The sequence below is a fragment of the Populus trichocarpa genome, chromosome 13, assembly GCF_000002775.5.
Source record: "Populus trichocarpa isolate Nisqually-1 chromosome 13, P.trichocarpa_v4.1, whole genome shotgun sequence".
In the NCBI taxonomy this organism is placed as follows: domain Eukaryota; kingdom Viridiplantae; phylum Streptophyta; class Magnoliopsida; order Malpighiales; family Salicaceae; genus Populus; species Populus trichocarpa.
The window spans coordinates 11,671,528-11,687,919 of record NC_037297.2 but is presented as its reverse complement, the minus strand read 5'-3'; the positions used below and the strand labels follow the sequence as shown (position 1 = coordinate 11,687,919).

At 33.8% G+C, this 16,392-nt stretch overlaps 1 protein-coding gene across 5 annotated transcripts; it reads left to right on the top strand.

Moving 5' to 3' along the window:
* Window positions 1-2,238: 2,238 nt before the first annotated feature.
* Window positions 2,239-15,012, top strand: LOC18104410 (phosphatidylinositol-3-phosphatase SAC1). 5 transcript variants are annotated; one of them, XR_008057112.1, is made up of 18 exons: window positions 2,239-2,510; window positions 2,775-2,979; window positions 3,089-3,254; window positions 5,099-5,321; window positions 6,248-6,324; window positions 7,981-8,168; window positions 8,291-8,388; window positions 9,273-9,406; window positions 9,494-9,628; window positions 10,327-10,711; window positions 10,803-10,924; window positions 11,628-11,750; window positions 11,866-12,078; window positions 12,849-13,040; window positions 13,385-13,499; window positions 13,717-14,034; window positions 14,329-14,732; window positions 14,852-15,012. XR_008057112.1 is itself a non-coding variant. In XM_024583756.2 (16 exons), exons 1-16 carry the CDS (start codon window positions 2,385-2,387, stop codon window positions 13,963-13,965), a joined length of 2,751 nt encoding a protein of 916 aa, XP_024439524.2. In that variant the 5' UTR covers window positions 2,239-2,384; the 3' UTR covers window positions 13,966-14,230. The 5 variants fall into 5 exon arrangements, 1 of the variants encoding a protein (XP_024439524.2); XR_008057110.1 differs by having other exon boundaries at window positions 14,845-15,012; XR_008057111.1 differs by having other exon boundaries at window positions 14,364-15,012.
* The last annotated feature ends 1,380 nt before the right edge of the window (window positions 15,013-16,392 follow it).

The window sequence follows — 16,392 nt, the reverse complement described above, 5'->3', positions numbered from 1 at the left end:
AACATTGTTCCTAAATGCTCTCGGTCAATTCTCTATTAAAACTAGATATTAATTAGAGTCGTTGAAATTAGTACATATTATGTTTCTTTTTTTTTTTATTGAAAAAACAGTTGTTCTCATAAGTTAAGGTATAAGAAACACCTAGAATTAAGATATAGGTGTTTGTTATATAATATGTACACTGAATTGATCTATATGAGAGTTTCATATGAAAAAATAATTTGTTGTTATGAAAAGACTCATGTGACGCTTGTGTAAGTGATTCTTAGACTTGATATCACTAAGTTATCTTATATAAAAAAATGTTTTGTTTTGATCCTGTTATATGTTATCCTAATTAAGGGTAATAGATGGATAAATATTTGGTATAATATAAATTATATGAAAATATGTAAGTAATTAAGAGATGATTTATTATCTCATGTGAATTAAAAAAATATTATATATATTCTCAAATAATATTAATTAGATAGATTGGTAACTTAGAGGATATTTTTTTAAAAAATAGCAACAAGTAAATTGTTCTTGTAAGAACGAACATGGTAGATTTGGAAGTTGAAATTGCAAGGCAAAAGACAAATAGAAGATCGTTAGTGCATGATGCGGCCACTTTGGTAATTAGAAAAGATATATAAACAACATGATTGTGTGTCCTTGCACTACAAAAAAAGGACGAAAGTGATAAAATCCAATACAAAAGGTATAAACAAAAGCATATGCAAATAAAGAAAGGGGCTCCCAGCTTCTTTAGCAAAAGTGCCTATAGAGCTGCCATCGATTGAGTAGTAGCTCGAACACATAGTGCTGGTTGTAATTATCATACACATGGTGGTCTGGACTCAGTTATCCTGCATCATAGAAACAGTCCAAGTTACGCATAGAAAAGCATCTAAAATCGAAAGGCCAAATATCTGAAGGCATAGATATATTTATGAAAGGTATATTTGTGCTGGAAACATAACATCTGAAGCATGAACATTGCATTAAGTGGGAGGTATTTGTTTTAGACGCAGATCTGTTATATTGACAATGACAAAATGTCTTCACCCAAAATTTGATGGAAAGGAAAAAACTGATGTATAATAAGCTGCCTAAACGATGTTGTTTGTAAATTAATCTGTTGAGAAAGTAAATGTAAGCATACTGTGAGGTGTTAAAGAAGCGCCATACAGCCTTTTACAGGAAATGAAATCAGAGAAGCTGATTATTGGAAGAAGAATAACTGAAAAAGTTCAGATTAAGCTGCATAAAGCTGAAGAAAGAAAGCATTTTTTGAAGGGAAAAAAATGGGTGAAAGGACAATACATGATCAAAACAAAGAAATTATGAGAGAAAAATTCTTCTTTTTGCTTTTATAATAAAGAAAAATGCTAATATTGACGGCATTAAAATATAAAGATTTAAGATTTCCAAGTCTTTAAAATCATGACAATCTTGGAACAATAAATGGCAAGACAGTGGGCAACTTTATACATGGGCATGGTTAAAAGATGAAGAAGATAATAAAGGGATGGGAAGTTGTGGCAGTGCAAAGGGAGCTTGAAGAAGAAAGACACCTTTGTAGTAGAACGCAAAACAGCATGCATTTGTGAACAAAGCTTAGATAAACCTAAATAAATCATGTGGCAGCACAAAGAAAGGAAGCATGGGATTGTAGAGAGTTTTGATAGAGGCTGGGGAGTCTGTGCCTGTATTTATTCATGTTTTATATGAACTTTTCTAAGAACAAATATCAATTGTTTTTTTGTCAGCAATAAAAATTGAAGTGCTTTATTATTTTCATTCCGAAGACCCAGCAAATTTTGTGGGTAGCTTTGGGTGATAAAGCTAGGCTAAACGCAACAGGAATTTTAAATATAGAAAGTTATCACGACTGTCTTTCCCATAATGAGTAAGCTGTCAATGTGGCCATTATTCTTGGTAAGAACTCATTCATTGTCATGTTCATTTTAAGAATCATGGTTTAATGTTTAGCAAGCAATCAGTGGTAGAGTTTTTATATTATTTTCTAAAATTTATTATTCTCGTATTTTTCCTAGGTGCTTGAAGACGATGATTTCATGATTTTTTTTTTTTTTTAGTTGAAACTTGCTTTCATGATGATGATAAGTTTTTTGCTTTGCTTCTCATTAAAATACATGTTTTTGTTAAAATAAAAAGAAATGCATGAATAAAAAAATTAGGTTTTTGACCAGTGTTCCGTTTTTAAGATAGCTATAAATAGATTTTGGAGACTTGCCATAAACGAACCCTTCTTTTATCGTTTCCGAATTCCCACTCTCCCCTCCTCTAACTGCTAAGCTCAAAACAAACACCTCCATGGCGATTTAGCAAGTCAGCCGTGTCCATTTCTTAAACTCTTAAACTACCCCTCCGCCATTTCCATGGCGAAATCGGATAATTCGAAATCGAAACTCCCTCCTTACGTCGATTCTTCCGCCAATTTCCAACCTTCCAACGACCCCAATTCTTACTCGCTCGAGAAATTTAGACTCTACGAGACTAGACAAGTAACAAAATTGAATCATTCTTTTATCTCTTTTGATTTGAAATTTGTGCTTGGATTTTGGAATTTGAAGATTAAATTAGAAAACGGTAGAATTTTTGAGATTTTTAGTATTTAGGGTTTCGTGTAATGGCGGTTTCAATTGATTTGAATTGATTGATGGTTGATATTTAAATTTCTTGAATCTTTAGTTTAATTAAGAATTTCATTGTTTTCGGAAGAAATTAAAACATAACTAATAAAAATATTTTTTATTTTTCTTAATCAGAGATTTTATCTAGTCGGGAGTGACAGGAAGAGGAAATTGTTTCGGGTATTGAAGATTGATCGATCAGAGCCGTCTGATCTCAATATTAGTGAAGATCTAGTTGTTTATTCTCCACAAGAAATAAACAACTTGCTTCAGCGAATAGCTGAAGGGAATCGTGCCACTGGGGGACTAAACTTTGTAGTGAAGGCTTATGGGATTGCAGGTTAGTGTTGGTTGACCAATTCTTGTCTGTGTATTTTTATGTTTTTGATGCGTGGACTTCTTTGTGACAGTGGTTTTACTTGTTTTGTTCTTTTGGTGTTTTTTTTAAGGTTGCATTAAGTTTCTGGAGTCTTATTATTTGATTCTAGTAACAAAGCGGCGGCAAATAGGATTTATTTGTGGTCATGTGATATATGGCATAGACGAGAGCCAATTGATTACCATTCCGCATGTATCAGTTCAAACTGATTTGGCTCATTCTAAAGCTGAGATAAGGTATTCACTTACTCCACCCCATCCGCCCATTTGTTTGTGTGTGTGTTATGTGGTAATTATCACCCTTATTTGCAGCTTCTCCTGTCCTACTTCACCAGAAAGGTAAAACAGTTTTTATGGAAATAAATTCTTATTTCACGTTCACGCTTCAGATGATATCAGTGACTAATGATAAAACCAGCTTTACTGGTGGCTTTTTACATGATTGCAGAATTTTTAAGCTCATAGACAACATTATGTGGGTAATTTGTTGGACATTGTTGCCATTATCATTAAGAAAAGATGCCTTTTGGCATGACTCAAACAATTCAATTTCTAGCTTGAAATGAAGAACTTATTAGGCATGTATTTTAAAATTACAAAAAAAAAAATTATTATAGAAGCTTTTTAAGACTCATTGTCCAATTCAATTTGGGAAGTGCTAATTTAATGTGAAATCTGAGAGAATCTTATAAGGACAATTTATCCAAATCAGTAGTGAAAAGTGCTAGTTTGTATTACTTTATACTTCTTAGTACGTAGACTCCCTTTCTCTCCTCCCGTAGCATCAATCTTTAATGTTTCTTATGAATGAAAAATGGTTCCTGTTTTCTTTATCCTAACGAGCAAGCATGGTGTTTATGGCCGGAAAAGTGAGAGATCATGTAGTAGAATACTTGTTTAGAGGAATAAAATAGCCTTGAAATTGCCGAAGATATTTCTAACCTTGCATGTGGGAAATGTACAAGAGAATCCCTGATCAATAATAATCAATTTGCAATTCTCAAAGCACTTGATAACATTCAAGGAGGAAAAGAAGTGAGTAGGAGAACAAGAAATCCCCCAAAAGAAAACACAAACATGCATTCCATTTCCTTATTTATTACTATCTAGTGAATACAGAGCACAAATGGTGTGCGGCCTTCGTAGTTATATCTTTCTTGTTTCATTTTAAATTATTTCTTCTTTTATCAACAGGGAAAAAAATCTTTAGTTGAGAGAATATTGACATGCATATCATTTTAAATTATTTGTTTGACTGAGAGCAGTGCTTTTGGGCTTCTATATGTATGTATATGTATGTATGCATGGATGCATGTATATATGTTAAAACTAGGAGTGATCATTTTCGGTTCGGTTCGGTTCGGTTTTTACCTATAAAAACAACCAAACTGAAATTTTGTAAAATATATATAAAAAAAACCAAAACCGAACCGAAACCGATTCCAACCGACCGGTTTCGGTTCGGTTAAGTTATTTTAAATTAAAAACCGAAACCCAACCGACTGGTTTCGGTTCGGTTTGATTCGATTCAGTTCGATTTCGGTTTGGTTTGATTATTTTATATTAAAAACTGAAAATTGTATTGTTTTTTGGGCTTTTTTTGGACTTTCTAATGGGTTCTTTTCGGTTCGGTTTGGTTTATTTCTTAACTAAACCGGTTCGGTTTGGTTTTTTTATTTTAAGCTTATGAAACCGAACCGAACCGAATTTTTTTAAAAAAATATTCTGATCGGTTTAATCGGTTTTTTTCATGGTTCGGTTTTTTCGGTTATTGTTTTTCCGGTTTTCTTGGTTTAATCGGTTTGTCAGTTTTTTTACTCACCCCTAGTTAAAACAACATAAAATATGAATGTTCTTAGAGATGGAAATAAAGAGGATGAAGAATTTTATTAAAAGGAAAAGGAAGGGCATAAGAGTAAACACAATCTACTTCAAGAGCATAAAACCTGTTTTTCATTATATGCTTTTGAAGCTTTGATGTATTTCCTTTCAGTCTTATCTAGTACTGTTTCATCCCTTGTCTAGCATGAGTCTGATTTTTAGTTTCTGAATAGTTCTTCTATCTGTTGCCACAAATGCAGGTACAAAAAGCTATTATCTAGTGTAGATTTGACTAAAGATTTTTTCTTTAGCTATACATATCCTGTGATGCAAAGCTTGCAAAAGAATGTGATGTCAATTGGTGGAGATAGGATGCCATATGATAACATATTCGTGTGGAATGCATATCTAACACAAGCTATACGGTCTAGATGTGGTAATACTATTTGGACAATAGCATTAGTGCATGGAAATTTTAAGCAGGTATGCAATTCTTTTTATATGTTGTATCTCTAATTAATCTGTCAATGATCATGTGTCACGCTAAATATTTTACACAAATTTTATGCATCAATATATCCTTGTTGTAATCCTGTAGATGCTTTTTTGAGATAATTTATTTTTTAACATGCTATTGCTCTATTTTTGTGTTTTCTCTTAAGTTGTACTTCTTTCAACCATGCACACAACATTATTATATGCTTGTCAATTAATTTGGTTTGATATTCTGTATTTCAAGAAAATTTTTTACCATGGTTCAAAACCATTTTCAGACGTTATGTAATTCTTTCTGGCTAAAATTGGAAACATCACTGTTACTTAATAGAAAGGGGTAAATTTTGGAAGATTTGGAGATGCTTGGAATATAATTTGTGAAGAAATGTAGCACAAATGACAAATATGCACACATCTTTACCATATTCTTGCTGATTATTTGTTTGATATCCACTATATTAAGAAACAATTTGGCCATGGTTCAAATATAATTTTAGATGTAATGTAGTTTGTGCTGGGCAAGCATTACTAGTACTTAATGGAAATGGAGTATGAATTTCGGTAAATTTTGGAAGATTTGGAGAATGCTTGGGACATACTTTTTGAAGAACTCTAGCCCAAATGACAAATTTTATAATTTGTTTCTTTTAAGATAAAATAACAACTTTGTTTCTGTGGTTGAATCTGAGTTATCAGGTCTGCTATATCCCTTGCTGCTTTACCTCATATGATTTTGATTTTTGGAAGTAGGACACATATCTTGATAATTTGGGTTTTGTTTCTAAATACATAGTTATCTTGTAGAAATACATTCATCCAATGTGATTTCTTGATAATAGCTTATGAATTTATTTTTGTTGAGTGTAATGCGTATTAAGCAATTCAACCAATTCTACTATACTTAATCATGACAGATCAGGTTGTCAATCTTTGGGAGAGGCTTCAGTGTTTCACTGGTTTCCAGACGCTCTCGACATTTTGCCGGTACCCGGTATGTTTTGGTTTGAACAAGTTTGTCTATGTGTAAGGCTCAGTTGCATCTTGAAGTCTCATGTTTTACTAGCATAATAAATGGGTTTATGTCACTGGATTCTGCCCAGAGGCTTCCAAGCTTTTATTGTGGCTCTCTCTCTCTCTCTCTCTCTCTCTCACACACACACACACACACTCACAAGTCCATGCGTGTGGGAAGTAGACAATATATATGTTTGTCTGTGTGTGTATTGTTCTTATGTTAATATTTCAACATCTTGACGATCTATTTGGATTGAACATAAAATAATCATGGGGGATCTGACTGCTGAAATTTAAAAGCCAGGAATTAAACTGACAGTGGTCCCAAAATTAGAGGATCCTGTTTGTAATTTTATTGAGAGCATATTCAGAGAGATCCCAACGAGTTGGGGATTGAGGCTTAGTTTCTATTGTTGTTGGTGTACATTTAGAGATACGTGTGTTTATAATTTACTGGTTCATAAGTTTACAATGAGCTATGTTGGGGAAAGTATCTAATTACCAAAAAGAAGCTGCCTTCGGATTGTGTTGAAGTTGATTTTGATGTGGTCAGTTTAGGAGATATGCGACAGAGTGAAGGCTAATGGTCTCTTTTTCCTTTGATATTAGGGATTGAAATTGCTTGTTTGGGTTCTTGACTGAAAAATGATTGGTTGGTTAGCGCTTCTCTCTCTCTCTCTCTCTAAGACAATTCCTTGGTTAGTCGTGCCTCCACCTCTCAAATAAATAAATAGCGAAATTCTTCACAAGACAGATGGGAACTGCAGCTAACAAGTGTGACAAGTTGACATCTCCCCTACAAATGCGTGTAATGTTTATTTTGTGCATGTGAACCACTCTATCTTGATAATCCTAGATTGGTAGATCTCTCTCTCTCATTCTTAATTTCAGTACAAACCACTCTTAAACCACTAATTATGTTAAGTATCATTGATGGAACCTAGGGAATGGTTGAGGATAATAATTGCAAGTTATGTATTCTATTGTTTATCTATTTTTGAGGATGTATATGCTCCAGAAAATAACTAAGTCTCACATCATTTAAAAACAATTCTAAAAGAAGTTACCTCCTTAATAAAATGGATGAGCCCTCCCTTTCAACAGACACATGGGCAGAGGAATTAAAAAACCACCAAGTGTAATTGTCTTGACAGATTAATTTGGCTGCCACCCTTATAAGTTCCTGGTGAACCTGTTACAATTGGTCGCCTTTATTCGTTCATGGTCAACCTTTTAAAATTGGTCCGGGTTGGTCAGGTTGGCAGTCCAAACACCTGGCTCAGCCAGTATTTGACTGGGTTTGCTGATTCGATTTTGACAATTTTGCTTCATTTGTCTTCTTATGTTTTAAGTGTAGAGATCGAATAATGAGACTGATATTCTCTTGACATTATCCGTATTATAATCTCGATATTGTGGTCTGTGTTAATGTAGTCTGCCATTACATTGTGATGGGTATTATTTGAATGATTGTGATGGCCTGTGGGAAACCAGAGATTTTCATTTGTTTTGTGTCCTCATTTTCTTTGAAGTTATATCTACTTATTTCAGAGGAGTGTGCTGAAACACTGTAAAATCTATTTTGAAATTTAAGACAAACCTTTTGTAATAACTTTATGTTAATTGAGTGCAGTTACTTGAAAAGAGGGGTTAATGATATGGGAAGAGTTGCAAATGACGTTGAAACTGAGCAAATTGTCCTTGATGAAGATGCTGGATGTTGCAAGGGGAAAATGAGTTCTGTTGTGCAGATGCGTGGTTCGATTCCTCTTTTCTGGTCACAAGAAGCTTCACAATTAAGTCCTAAACCTGATATAATCTGTAAGGCCATTGAGTCAACACATTTGATTAGTTTATTGTTGGGTATTGCAGTGATGTAGATCAATTAGCATTTATCTTCATATAAAGAAGACTTCTGATATTTAGTTCCCAATCTATATCAGTGCAAAAGTACGATCCTACCTACCAGGCGACGAAATTGCATTTTGAAGACTTGGTGAAGAGATACGGCAATCCCATAATAGTGCTTAATTTGATAAAGGTTGTTTTCAAATTCATTTTTGTGCTTAATATATTCAAGGCTTTTTTTAGAGTCTGTTAACAGGTTGTTGTATAGATCTTGCATTATCTTACTTTACACAATTGAATAATTATTGCACTTGATTTAATTTACAAAGGAATGCATGGGATTAGAGTTCGTTTTCTTGTTTTTATAATATTTAGTTGCCCCTGGCAGTTTCGTTTATATAAGTGTGCGTGTTTTTATAGTATTTCTGATTGTTCCTTACAGGACTTTAAAGAAATGCAGCTTTATCAACTAGAATGTCATTAAATGGCTGTCTTGCATTTTCTTCATGTTTTATCTATACCAACAAGGGCATTAAGAAATGGTGACCCAAGTTTGTTATTTCATTCCTGAACTGGAAATATATATTAAAATGGTGAGTGCTTATTTCCACACTTCATTATATATCAAAATTAGCAAAAGCTTATTGATTTCAGCGTTAATATTTCAGAGGAGAATGCAATGACGTGTCTGTTTAAATAATCCTTTTAAAATATATTGTCTTTCCATCATACTTCTCTCACTCTTGGATAAAGCAGATGAACGTGGCATGTCCTTGTTAACTGGCTCTCACTTTCTCCCTAGGAAGTGTCAGTTTATGGAGGATCTTGAAGTTATGGAAACCATTTCCAGATCTGTTTTAGTTTCTGGGATAATTATGAATTATAGTAAGCCTTGTCAAAATTAATGTTCAGCTTTCACACATGGACAAATTTATTTATCTGTGACATTCTCTTGTTTAAACTTTCAGTGCTTTATCTAATTTTAGAAGTTTTCTTCTATCAAACATGCTTACCACATATTGGAAGTCTTTTCTAATGTTCATGTCATCCTGAATTCATTTAAATGCTCAAATGCAGACTGTTGAAAAAAGGCCTAGAGAAATGATGCTAAGGCGTGAGTTTGCCAGTGCAGCTGGGTATCTGAACACAATTCTCCCGGAAGAAAAACAACTTCAGTTTATCCATTGGGACTTTCACAAGTTTGCGAAGAGGTAGACATCTGTTTCTTTTCACATCAACTGCTATTTTATAATTAATAACCACCTTGAACTGATTTTTTTTTATTGCTGTTTCCAAAGCAAGTCTTCCAATGTTTTGGCTGTTTTAGGTGCTGTGGCAAGTCAAGCACTTGATTTGACTGGTTTTTACTATAGTGGTAAACCTAACACAGTTAAGAGGAGAGCCGACCACCTTAGTCGAACAAGCACCGGAAGGTATTCCAGTTTCTTTAGTTGAATTTATTTAATTACTTAAAACTTTCATGATACTTTATGATTAGAAGTCCTCATGTAACCTTCAATCCTAATTTGCCAATGCTTGATATTCCTTTTTGTTGAGATGCTGGGTCATCCATCTTTCCCCTTTTATTTTGGTTTTTGAAAAGTATTCGCAAACCTTGGCTTATGAAGGATTAGGAGGAATTTGTTGCCCAAAAAAAGAAAAAAAAAACAAGAAACATTCAAGGTGGGATAAGCCATGTTGCGGATAAGTAATTGAAGGTCATTAAACTTCACGATTAGTGCACAATATGAAGATTTTGAAGCAGCTTTATCATTATAATGTCATACTTTAAGATCATGTACTGTGGTGGATTGTGGGATTTTCATTATTTATAATGATTACAAACAATGGCAGTTAAATATATGTCCATTACATTTGTAAAAAAAAGTACTATAACCAATTATAAGCATGGTAACCTTGGACATTAAGAAGCCTTGAAAGTAGAAAGCTTTCTTTTTGTGCTTGTAAGTTCTGCAATCCAGTGACGTCTTCTTCCCATTTTGTAATTTAGTCTCTCTGTTGCAGAAAAGCATAATGTTTGGCCATCTTTTTTCTGTCAAGGCTGTTTGCCTTGACAGAAACGAAAATAGGTAGACTGGATTTTGTATTTAGTTGATTTTATTCTCTACAGGGATGCTTCTCTTAGACATCTAAGAGCTAGTTCAGGAGATCTTGCAAGGATTGGAAGTAATAATGAAAATTTAAATTCTATGATTAATCGGGATAGGGAGAGTGATTCTAGTCAATTGAAAAAACAAGACAAGGTTGGTGCTGAAGGACCAAGTTTTCAAAGTGGAGTTCTACGTACCAACTGCATTGACTGCTTGGATCGTACAAATGTTGCCCAGTATGCTTATGGTCTAGCGGCTTTTGGACGCCAACTTCTTGTAATGGGTCTGACAGACATGCCCAAAGTTGATCCTGATAGTACCATTGCTTCTGCTCTTATGGATATGTATCGAAGCATGGGGGATGCTCTTGCCCAGCAATATGGTGGCTCTGCTGCTCATAACACTGTATGTTTTCTCTTGAATAACTTAAGTTTTTTTATGATTTAATTTTCTCATAACTGCGGTCATCATATCAAAACCCGATCTTTTGTTTTAGGTGTTCCCTGAGAGGCAGGGAAAGTGGAAAGCTACAACTCAATCTAGGGAGTTTATTAAGTCTATCAAGCGATACTACAGCAATACATACACCGATGGTGAAAAGCAAGATGCAATAAATCTGTATTAGATCTTTCCATCATGCTTTCTACTTGATTTGAGTGCATGGTTACTTTCTTTATAGCTAAGCAAACAAGGTGAATTTTCAGTGCCTGAGAATAGATGCTTTTTAAATATAACGCTATTTTTTATTTCAAGGTGTTATCACTAGTACTTGATTATGGAGACTATATGGTAAGTGGGCATGTAAACTTATGTAAAGATAACAAAAAGTACTTCATTATGTTTTTTATTGCTCAAACACACTTAATTTTTTTATTTTATTTTTATTGTTTAGTAATTGGTGTTTTGCCTGCAAATATGAATCATATTCTATTTGAAATGTTTCCTCTTTGGAATAGCTTCTATTCTTAATACTTGTTATTTTGTAGTTGTGGACTCTAGTTTTAATAAGTTAAATATTTCATACGTGGGGCTAAGAGAAATAAATCTAACACATTAAAGCGAAAAAATTGACTGAATTCTTGGAATACAGAAACCACTAATAGGTTGTTACATTTAACCAAAAATCTAACACAAAAAGCAAGATCTATATTCCATGTTTTATTAGCGAAGTAATACTTTGATATTGGTTATATTTGTATATGATCATAAATATTTTGCTTAGATTTTTTGTGATTAATACTATTTTGCCGTGCATTATACATGCACAATAGCTTTCTTTCCTTAAGTGTGTTCTCAAATTACAATGTCTGCTGCTTTCCAGATTTCTTGGTTACTTCCAACCACAGGAAGGGAAATCTCCTCTTTGGGAGTTGGATTCAGACTACTATCTTCATGTCTATGGGAGTGCGAGAGGAGAAGTAGATCCCCCCTTTCCAGATAATTGGTAAATTAAAAAAATCAGTGTTGGTTTTGTTCAAATTCAGCACATATATGCATACTCAACCAGAAGGGTCTATTTTATCAACTTCTGATTATTTTACTGCTTCTTACTTTTCCAGCAATTCAGAAACCAATGCTAAGCCTGTAGGAGTTGGAATAACTCTTGCCCCTATTCCAGCTTTCAGGGAGGACTTTTCAAGAATGAAGTTGACATCATTTGATAAATTGATTGACCGGACATGTAGTGCTATAAAGAATGTAAGACTCTGTAGAGAACCTGATCACAGACCAGGTGGCAGTACAGGAAATTCAGGTGTGGCTCCTGATGCAGTGTAAGTTTTCCCTTAACTGGAGCTGTAACTTACAGCCTGATTATGTCATTTTTCTCTCTGCTGCGTGCATTTGTGGGCACACATCTGCTCTTGCCCTGATGTGCACACATTTTTTTGTGCGTGGTTCAGCTTTCTAAAATCATCAGTTGTAAGTGTTTCTGATCCTTCAAACTATCCAGGATATGCTGTGCCTCACATTACAGTTACAAATTTTATGTATTTCTTTATTCCAGCACTGCCTATACTGCATTAGACGGGAATCTTTCTGCTTGTTTCCCTTGGCCCTTTTAGAGTAGTGAAAACATAGCTGTTTGCATTTCCTTCATGGTTTATTGGTTTGTTTTCTCCTGTCTACCCCTTGGCAGGTTTGGTACTGGGACATAAAATGATTTGAAAATGTGAAGAGAGAAAGGAATATCAGGATTTATTGAGGGATACTGAATTTCAAAAGCATACAAAACAAAGAAAGCAAATTGAGGATTTTTCAGTGTTATGCTTAGCTTGGAATTGGAGAAAGTAACAAACTGATGTTGTTTATGCTGATTTAAGTCTTTATCCCTCAGACCCCAAGTGTATTTGTGTTAGAGAAAATTCTAAAAATGGTCTATAGATCATAAAGTTCTTTCATATTTCTAGTTGTAATTTTGATTGGCACTGGCCTCTTGCCTGCTCTGAAATGGGTTGCTTGGGGCATAAAGTCTGGAAGATGTAGTACTCGTTATCTTTTGCAAATGCTATCTATATTCACTGAACATGTGTTTTTTTTGCAGTGAAATACAGCTCAAAACCCCAAATTGGCTCTTTGGCCAGAAAAAGTATGAAGAGAGTGGAAGTGCCTCCAAGGCTGTTAAAAGTGAAATTGAAAATGGAGCATCTTGTAAAGAGATTGATGTTGATGGTTACTCGGAATTAAATTTGCTTTCTTCTGTTGGTGATAACAATGAAGAGGATATCTTCCGAAGGTACTTTTATATATTGTCTCCCCATTTCTCAGAGAGACCACCTTGCTCGTGACCTTATTTCCTGCAATGCAATGCTTCCCAAGTTGGCTTGATATGAGTCAAAGTTTAGCTCTATTAATGGCTTATGATTGAAGCAAGAGTCTAAACACCTGCATAAATTCTTGAATAATGTTCCTTGATTAAGAATGTTAACCCATTCAGCAACTATAGTCATTGAATAGAAAATGCATGCTAATCGGGAAGCTGCAATTTCTATGATTTGTACCCTCTTTTTGTTTAATTTCCCTTTAGTTTGTGGCAACTCAAATGATTTGACAAGTGTCAAGTTGTTTTTTGGTTTCAAGGTACCTTACAATGACCTCAGTTGATGAAGCCAGCGGTTGTTATGGTGGTACCCTACTACTAGGTGATCCAGATGAAAGCAGTGAGATATATAAACATTATACTGAATTATGCCAGGTAAATTGATTTATAAGCTCTTTGATGAAGCACGCTTGAGAGTACTTGGCAAATAGGACAGGCTAGGCTTCTTTTTTCACGAGTACTACCGGTGGAAATTGCATTTGCAACCTGATGAATATATATATATATATATATATATATATATATATATATAAAGGGTCTTTATTTTCTAGTGAACTGGACACCTTTTAATGAACAGTATTTGTGTTAACAGGAGCCAGCTATGGAACCCTTTGAGCATGATCTGGATAAGGAGAAACACTATGCCAATGCTCTACGCATGAGCACAATCGATTTTGTAGATGATTCTGGTGTTGAAGCAGAGATGGAAGCTGCCCTCATGGATTACGAACGCATTGGTGCTGATCTTGGAATTTTACCACAGTCATGCAAGTCCTTCGCCACAGATCCAAGTTGGTTGACAAGATGGATTATTGGGGAAGAGAAGACAGCAAAGGTCTAAAGTCTCTGCCTTTGCATGCGTGATATGACTGTTGTGAGCACACAAAAGTTTCTTGTTCTCAGAAAAAAGGTAAATAATTGTTTATACAGAAAAACCAAAAAGAAGCAAAGTATATAGTCGTTTGTTAAAATATGCAAATGGTAAAAGAATGCTATCTTGATTGGGGCAAGAAACTCATCTTTGTATATGTAGCCTTAACATGTACATTCTCTTGAGAGGAAACTTCAATCGACTGCAAAGTCACTGTTGCGTTTGTCCATTAAAACTCTCCCTTGTCAGTACATATCTCAGAGAATGCAATTGCTCTTTCCCTAGTGCAAAATGGCATTTACAAATACTATTAGTCACTGTGTTTGAATGAAGGTGGACATCCTTCATTTCATGCCTGTTATTGCCAGAGCAAACCCATGCCTACGGTACCTGACAAGACCACAGAAATTAAGCTTATGAAAGTATAAGGCCTATAATGATGTGAATCCAGCAAAAACTCAGATGAAGATCTTATTCTGACTCGGAAGACCAGAATCTTAGTTGGGATTTTCTTCTCTTTATGTATGCTTTTGATGACATGATGAGTTGGCAATCTTTGTTTTAGTTTGCCGTTCCTATAGACAGTTTTCAGGTGTGCTTGAAATATGTTTAATTAGCACGTGTTGCTCTTGTTCAATGATAAAATGTGAAGTTATAAATCTTCGGATAACTATGGAGCTCAGATCATCCGGGGCACATCAACCTCATCTTGCTATACGAATGAATGGAAGATCTTGGTAATATAACTATAATTTTTGTTTTGGATGTAGAAACATATTATAAATTTCTTTATATATATATATATATAAGCTCTTGATCAGATTTATTCCGTGAGTGTGTTTTGAAAAGATATCAGGGGGGATCAAGGACCGCTTTTGAGGAAGTTGAAGGAGAAGCTCCTGAGTTCGGACCGGTCGGAACCTCTCTTTTGCCCCCATTGTGAGTTTCCAATGATGTTTCAGGGTTAGGACCTGTCAGAACCTTTCTCATTTTAATAACACAGACTTTTGGTGAAAACATTGTTTCATTTCCTTCCTTTTTGTTTCAAAAGTTTCCTGTTTTTCATTCTATATCATAAAAGACGATCCAGCATTTTCCAAAATCTAATGATCCCTTTCGCAAGACAAGAAAGCCAACTGCTTGCTAAATAAAAACAAAAACACAATGGTGTAAAATCAAATAATAATCCAGCATTGATAGACAGTTGATTCTTCATTGCTTCCCTGGCCTTTATCAGTCCGATTGGTTTCCTTTCTGTGCTTGCTTTTTATTTTTGAATTCCCTCATATATTACTGAAAATTGCAATAACTTAACTGAAAATTTTACTAGATTGCTTTATATATATTATGATAAATTATCTTTATTAATCAAGTCATCTTTATTAGTGCACATATTAAATGATATAGTTTTAAAATGTTAAATGTCTAGATAACTAAACATTTGTTAAAAAAAAATGTTAAATTTATTTTGATTGGCCCACATATAAAAGAAAATAACTAATAAATTATTATGTTGATTAGAGCATGTATAAGGAACAGAAAATCAATGGATCAACCCTATTATTTTTATTTGACAATAACATTTGAATGGTCTGAAAAGTTAGGAAGAGAACAAACCTAAAAAGGCAAGCCTCCTTAACCACAAAGACAACTCCTAAAGCTATCAATTATCCCTATGAAAATATATAGGAAAAAAACAATTATATATATATAGGCCAAATTGAGTTTTAAGAAACACACATTAAATCTTGCTAAGTTCTATGAATTTTTTTTTTTTAGAGTTTCTAGGTATTTGTTTTTTATTCTAATGCTTCCATGTAGAATATATGAGGTTGTTTTTTAATTGATAATAAAAAAAATATCAAGATTAAACAAATTACTATTACTATTTGATTAAAGAATTATTTTTAAACATAGCTAGGTTATCTATATATTATTTTAAAACTTAAAATTTTATTATATAAATAGATTAGAATTTGCTTTAGTTCTCCCTTATAGGTTGTTGTAGACATAATTTTAAGCACATGAAATTAAAATATGCACACGTGTTAAAATATTTTATTTTATTAAATTATATGACTAAGTATAATCTCTATTTAAAATATTCATACAAAAAAAAAATCATATGATTCTTCCTTGATTTATTTATGAAATCAAACCAACATTTGTGCTTCGTAAAAACACGAATTTATACATGTATTGCATAGCGAGATTTGATGGTTTGAAGAGTACCTTTAATTTGTCTTCAAAGTGTTGTTGAAGAACTTTTATGGGTCGCTTATGTAAGATCCCACATCGGTGGGTTAGGATTTGGTAGCTGACCTTATTAGTAGTGTTGGTTGTTGACTTGTCAGACGTGTTTTGGGGTCATGCGTGGCTGCCAAAAACAAATATGTG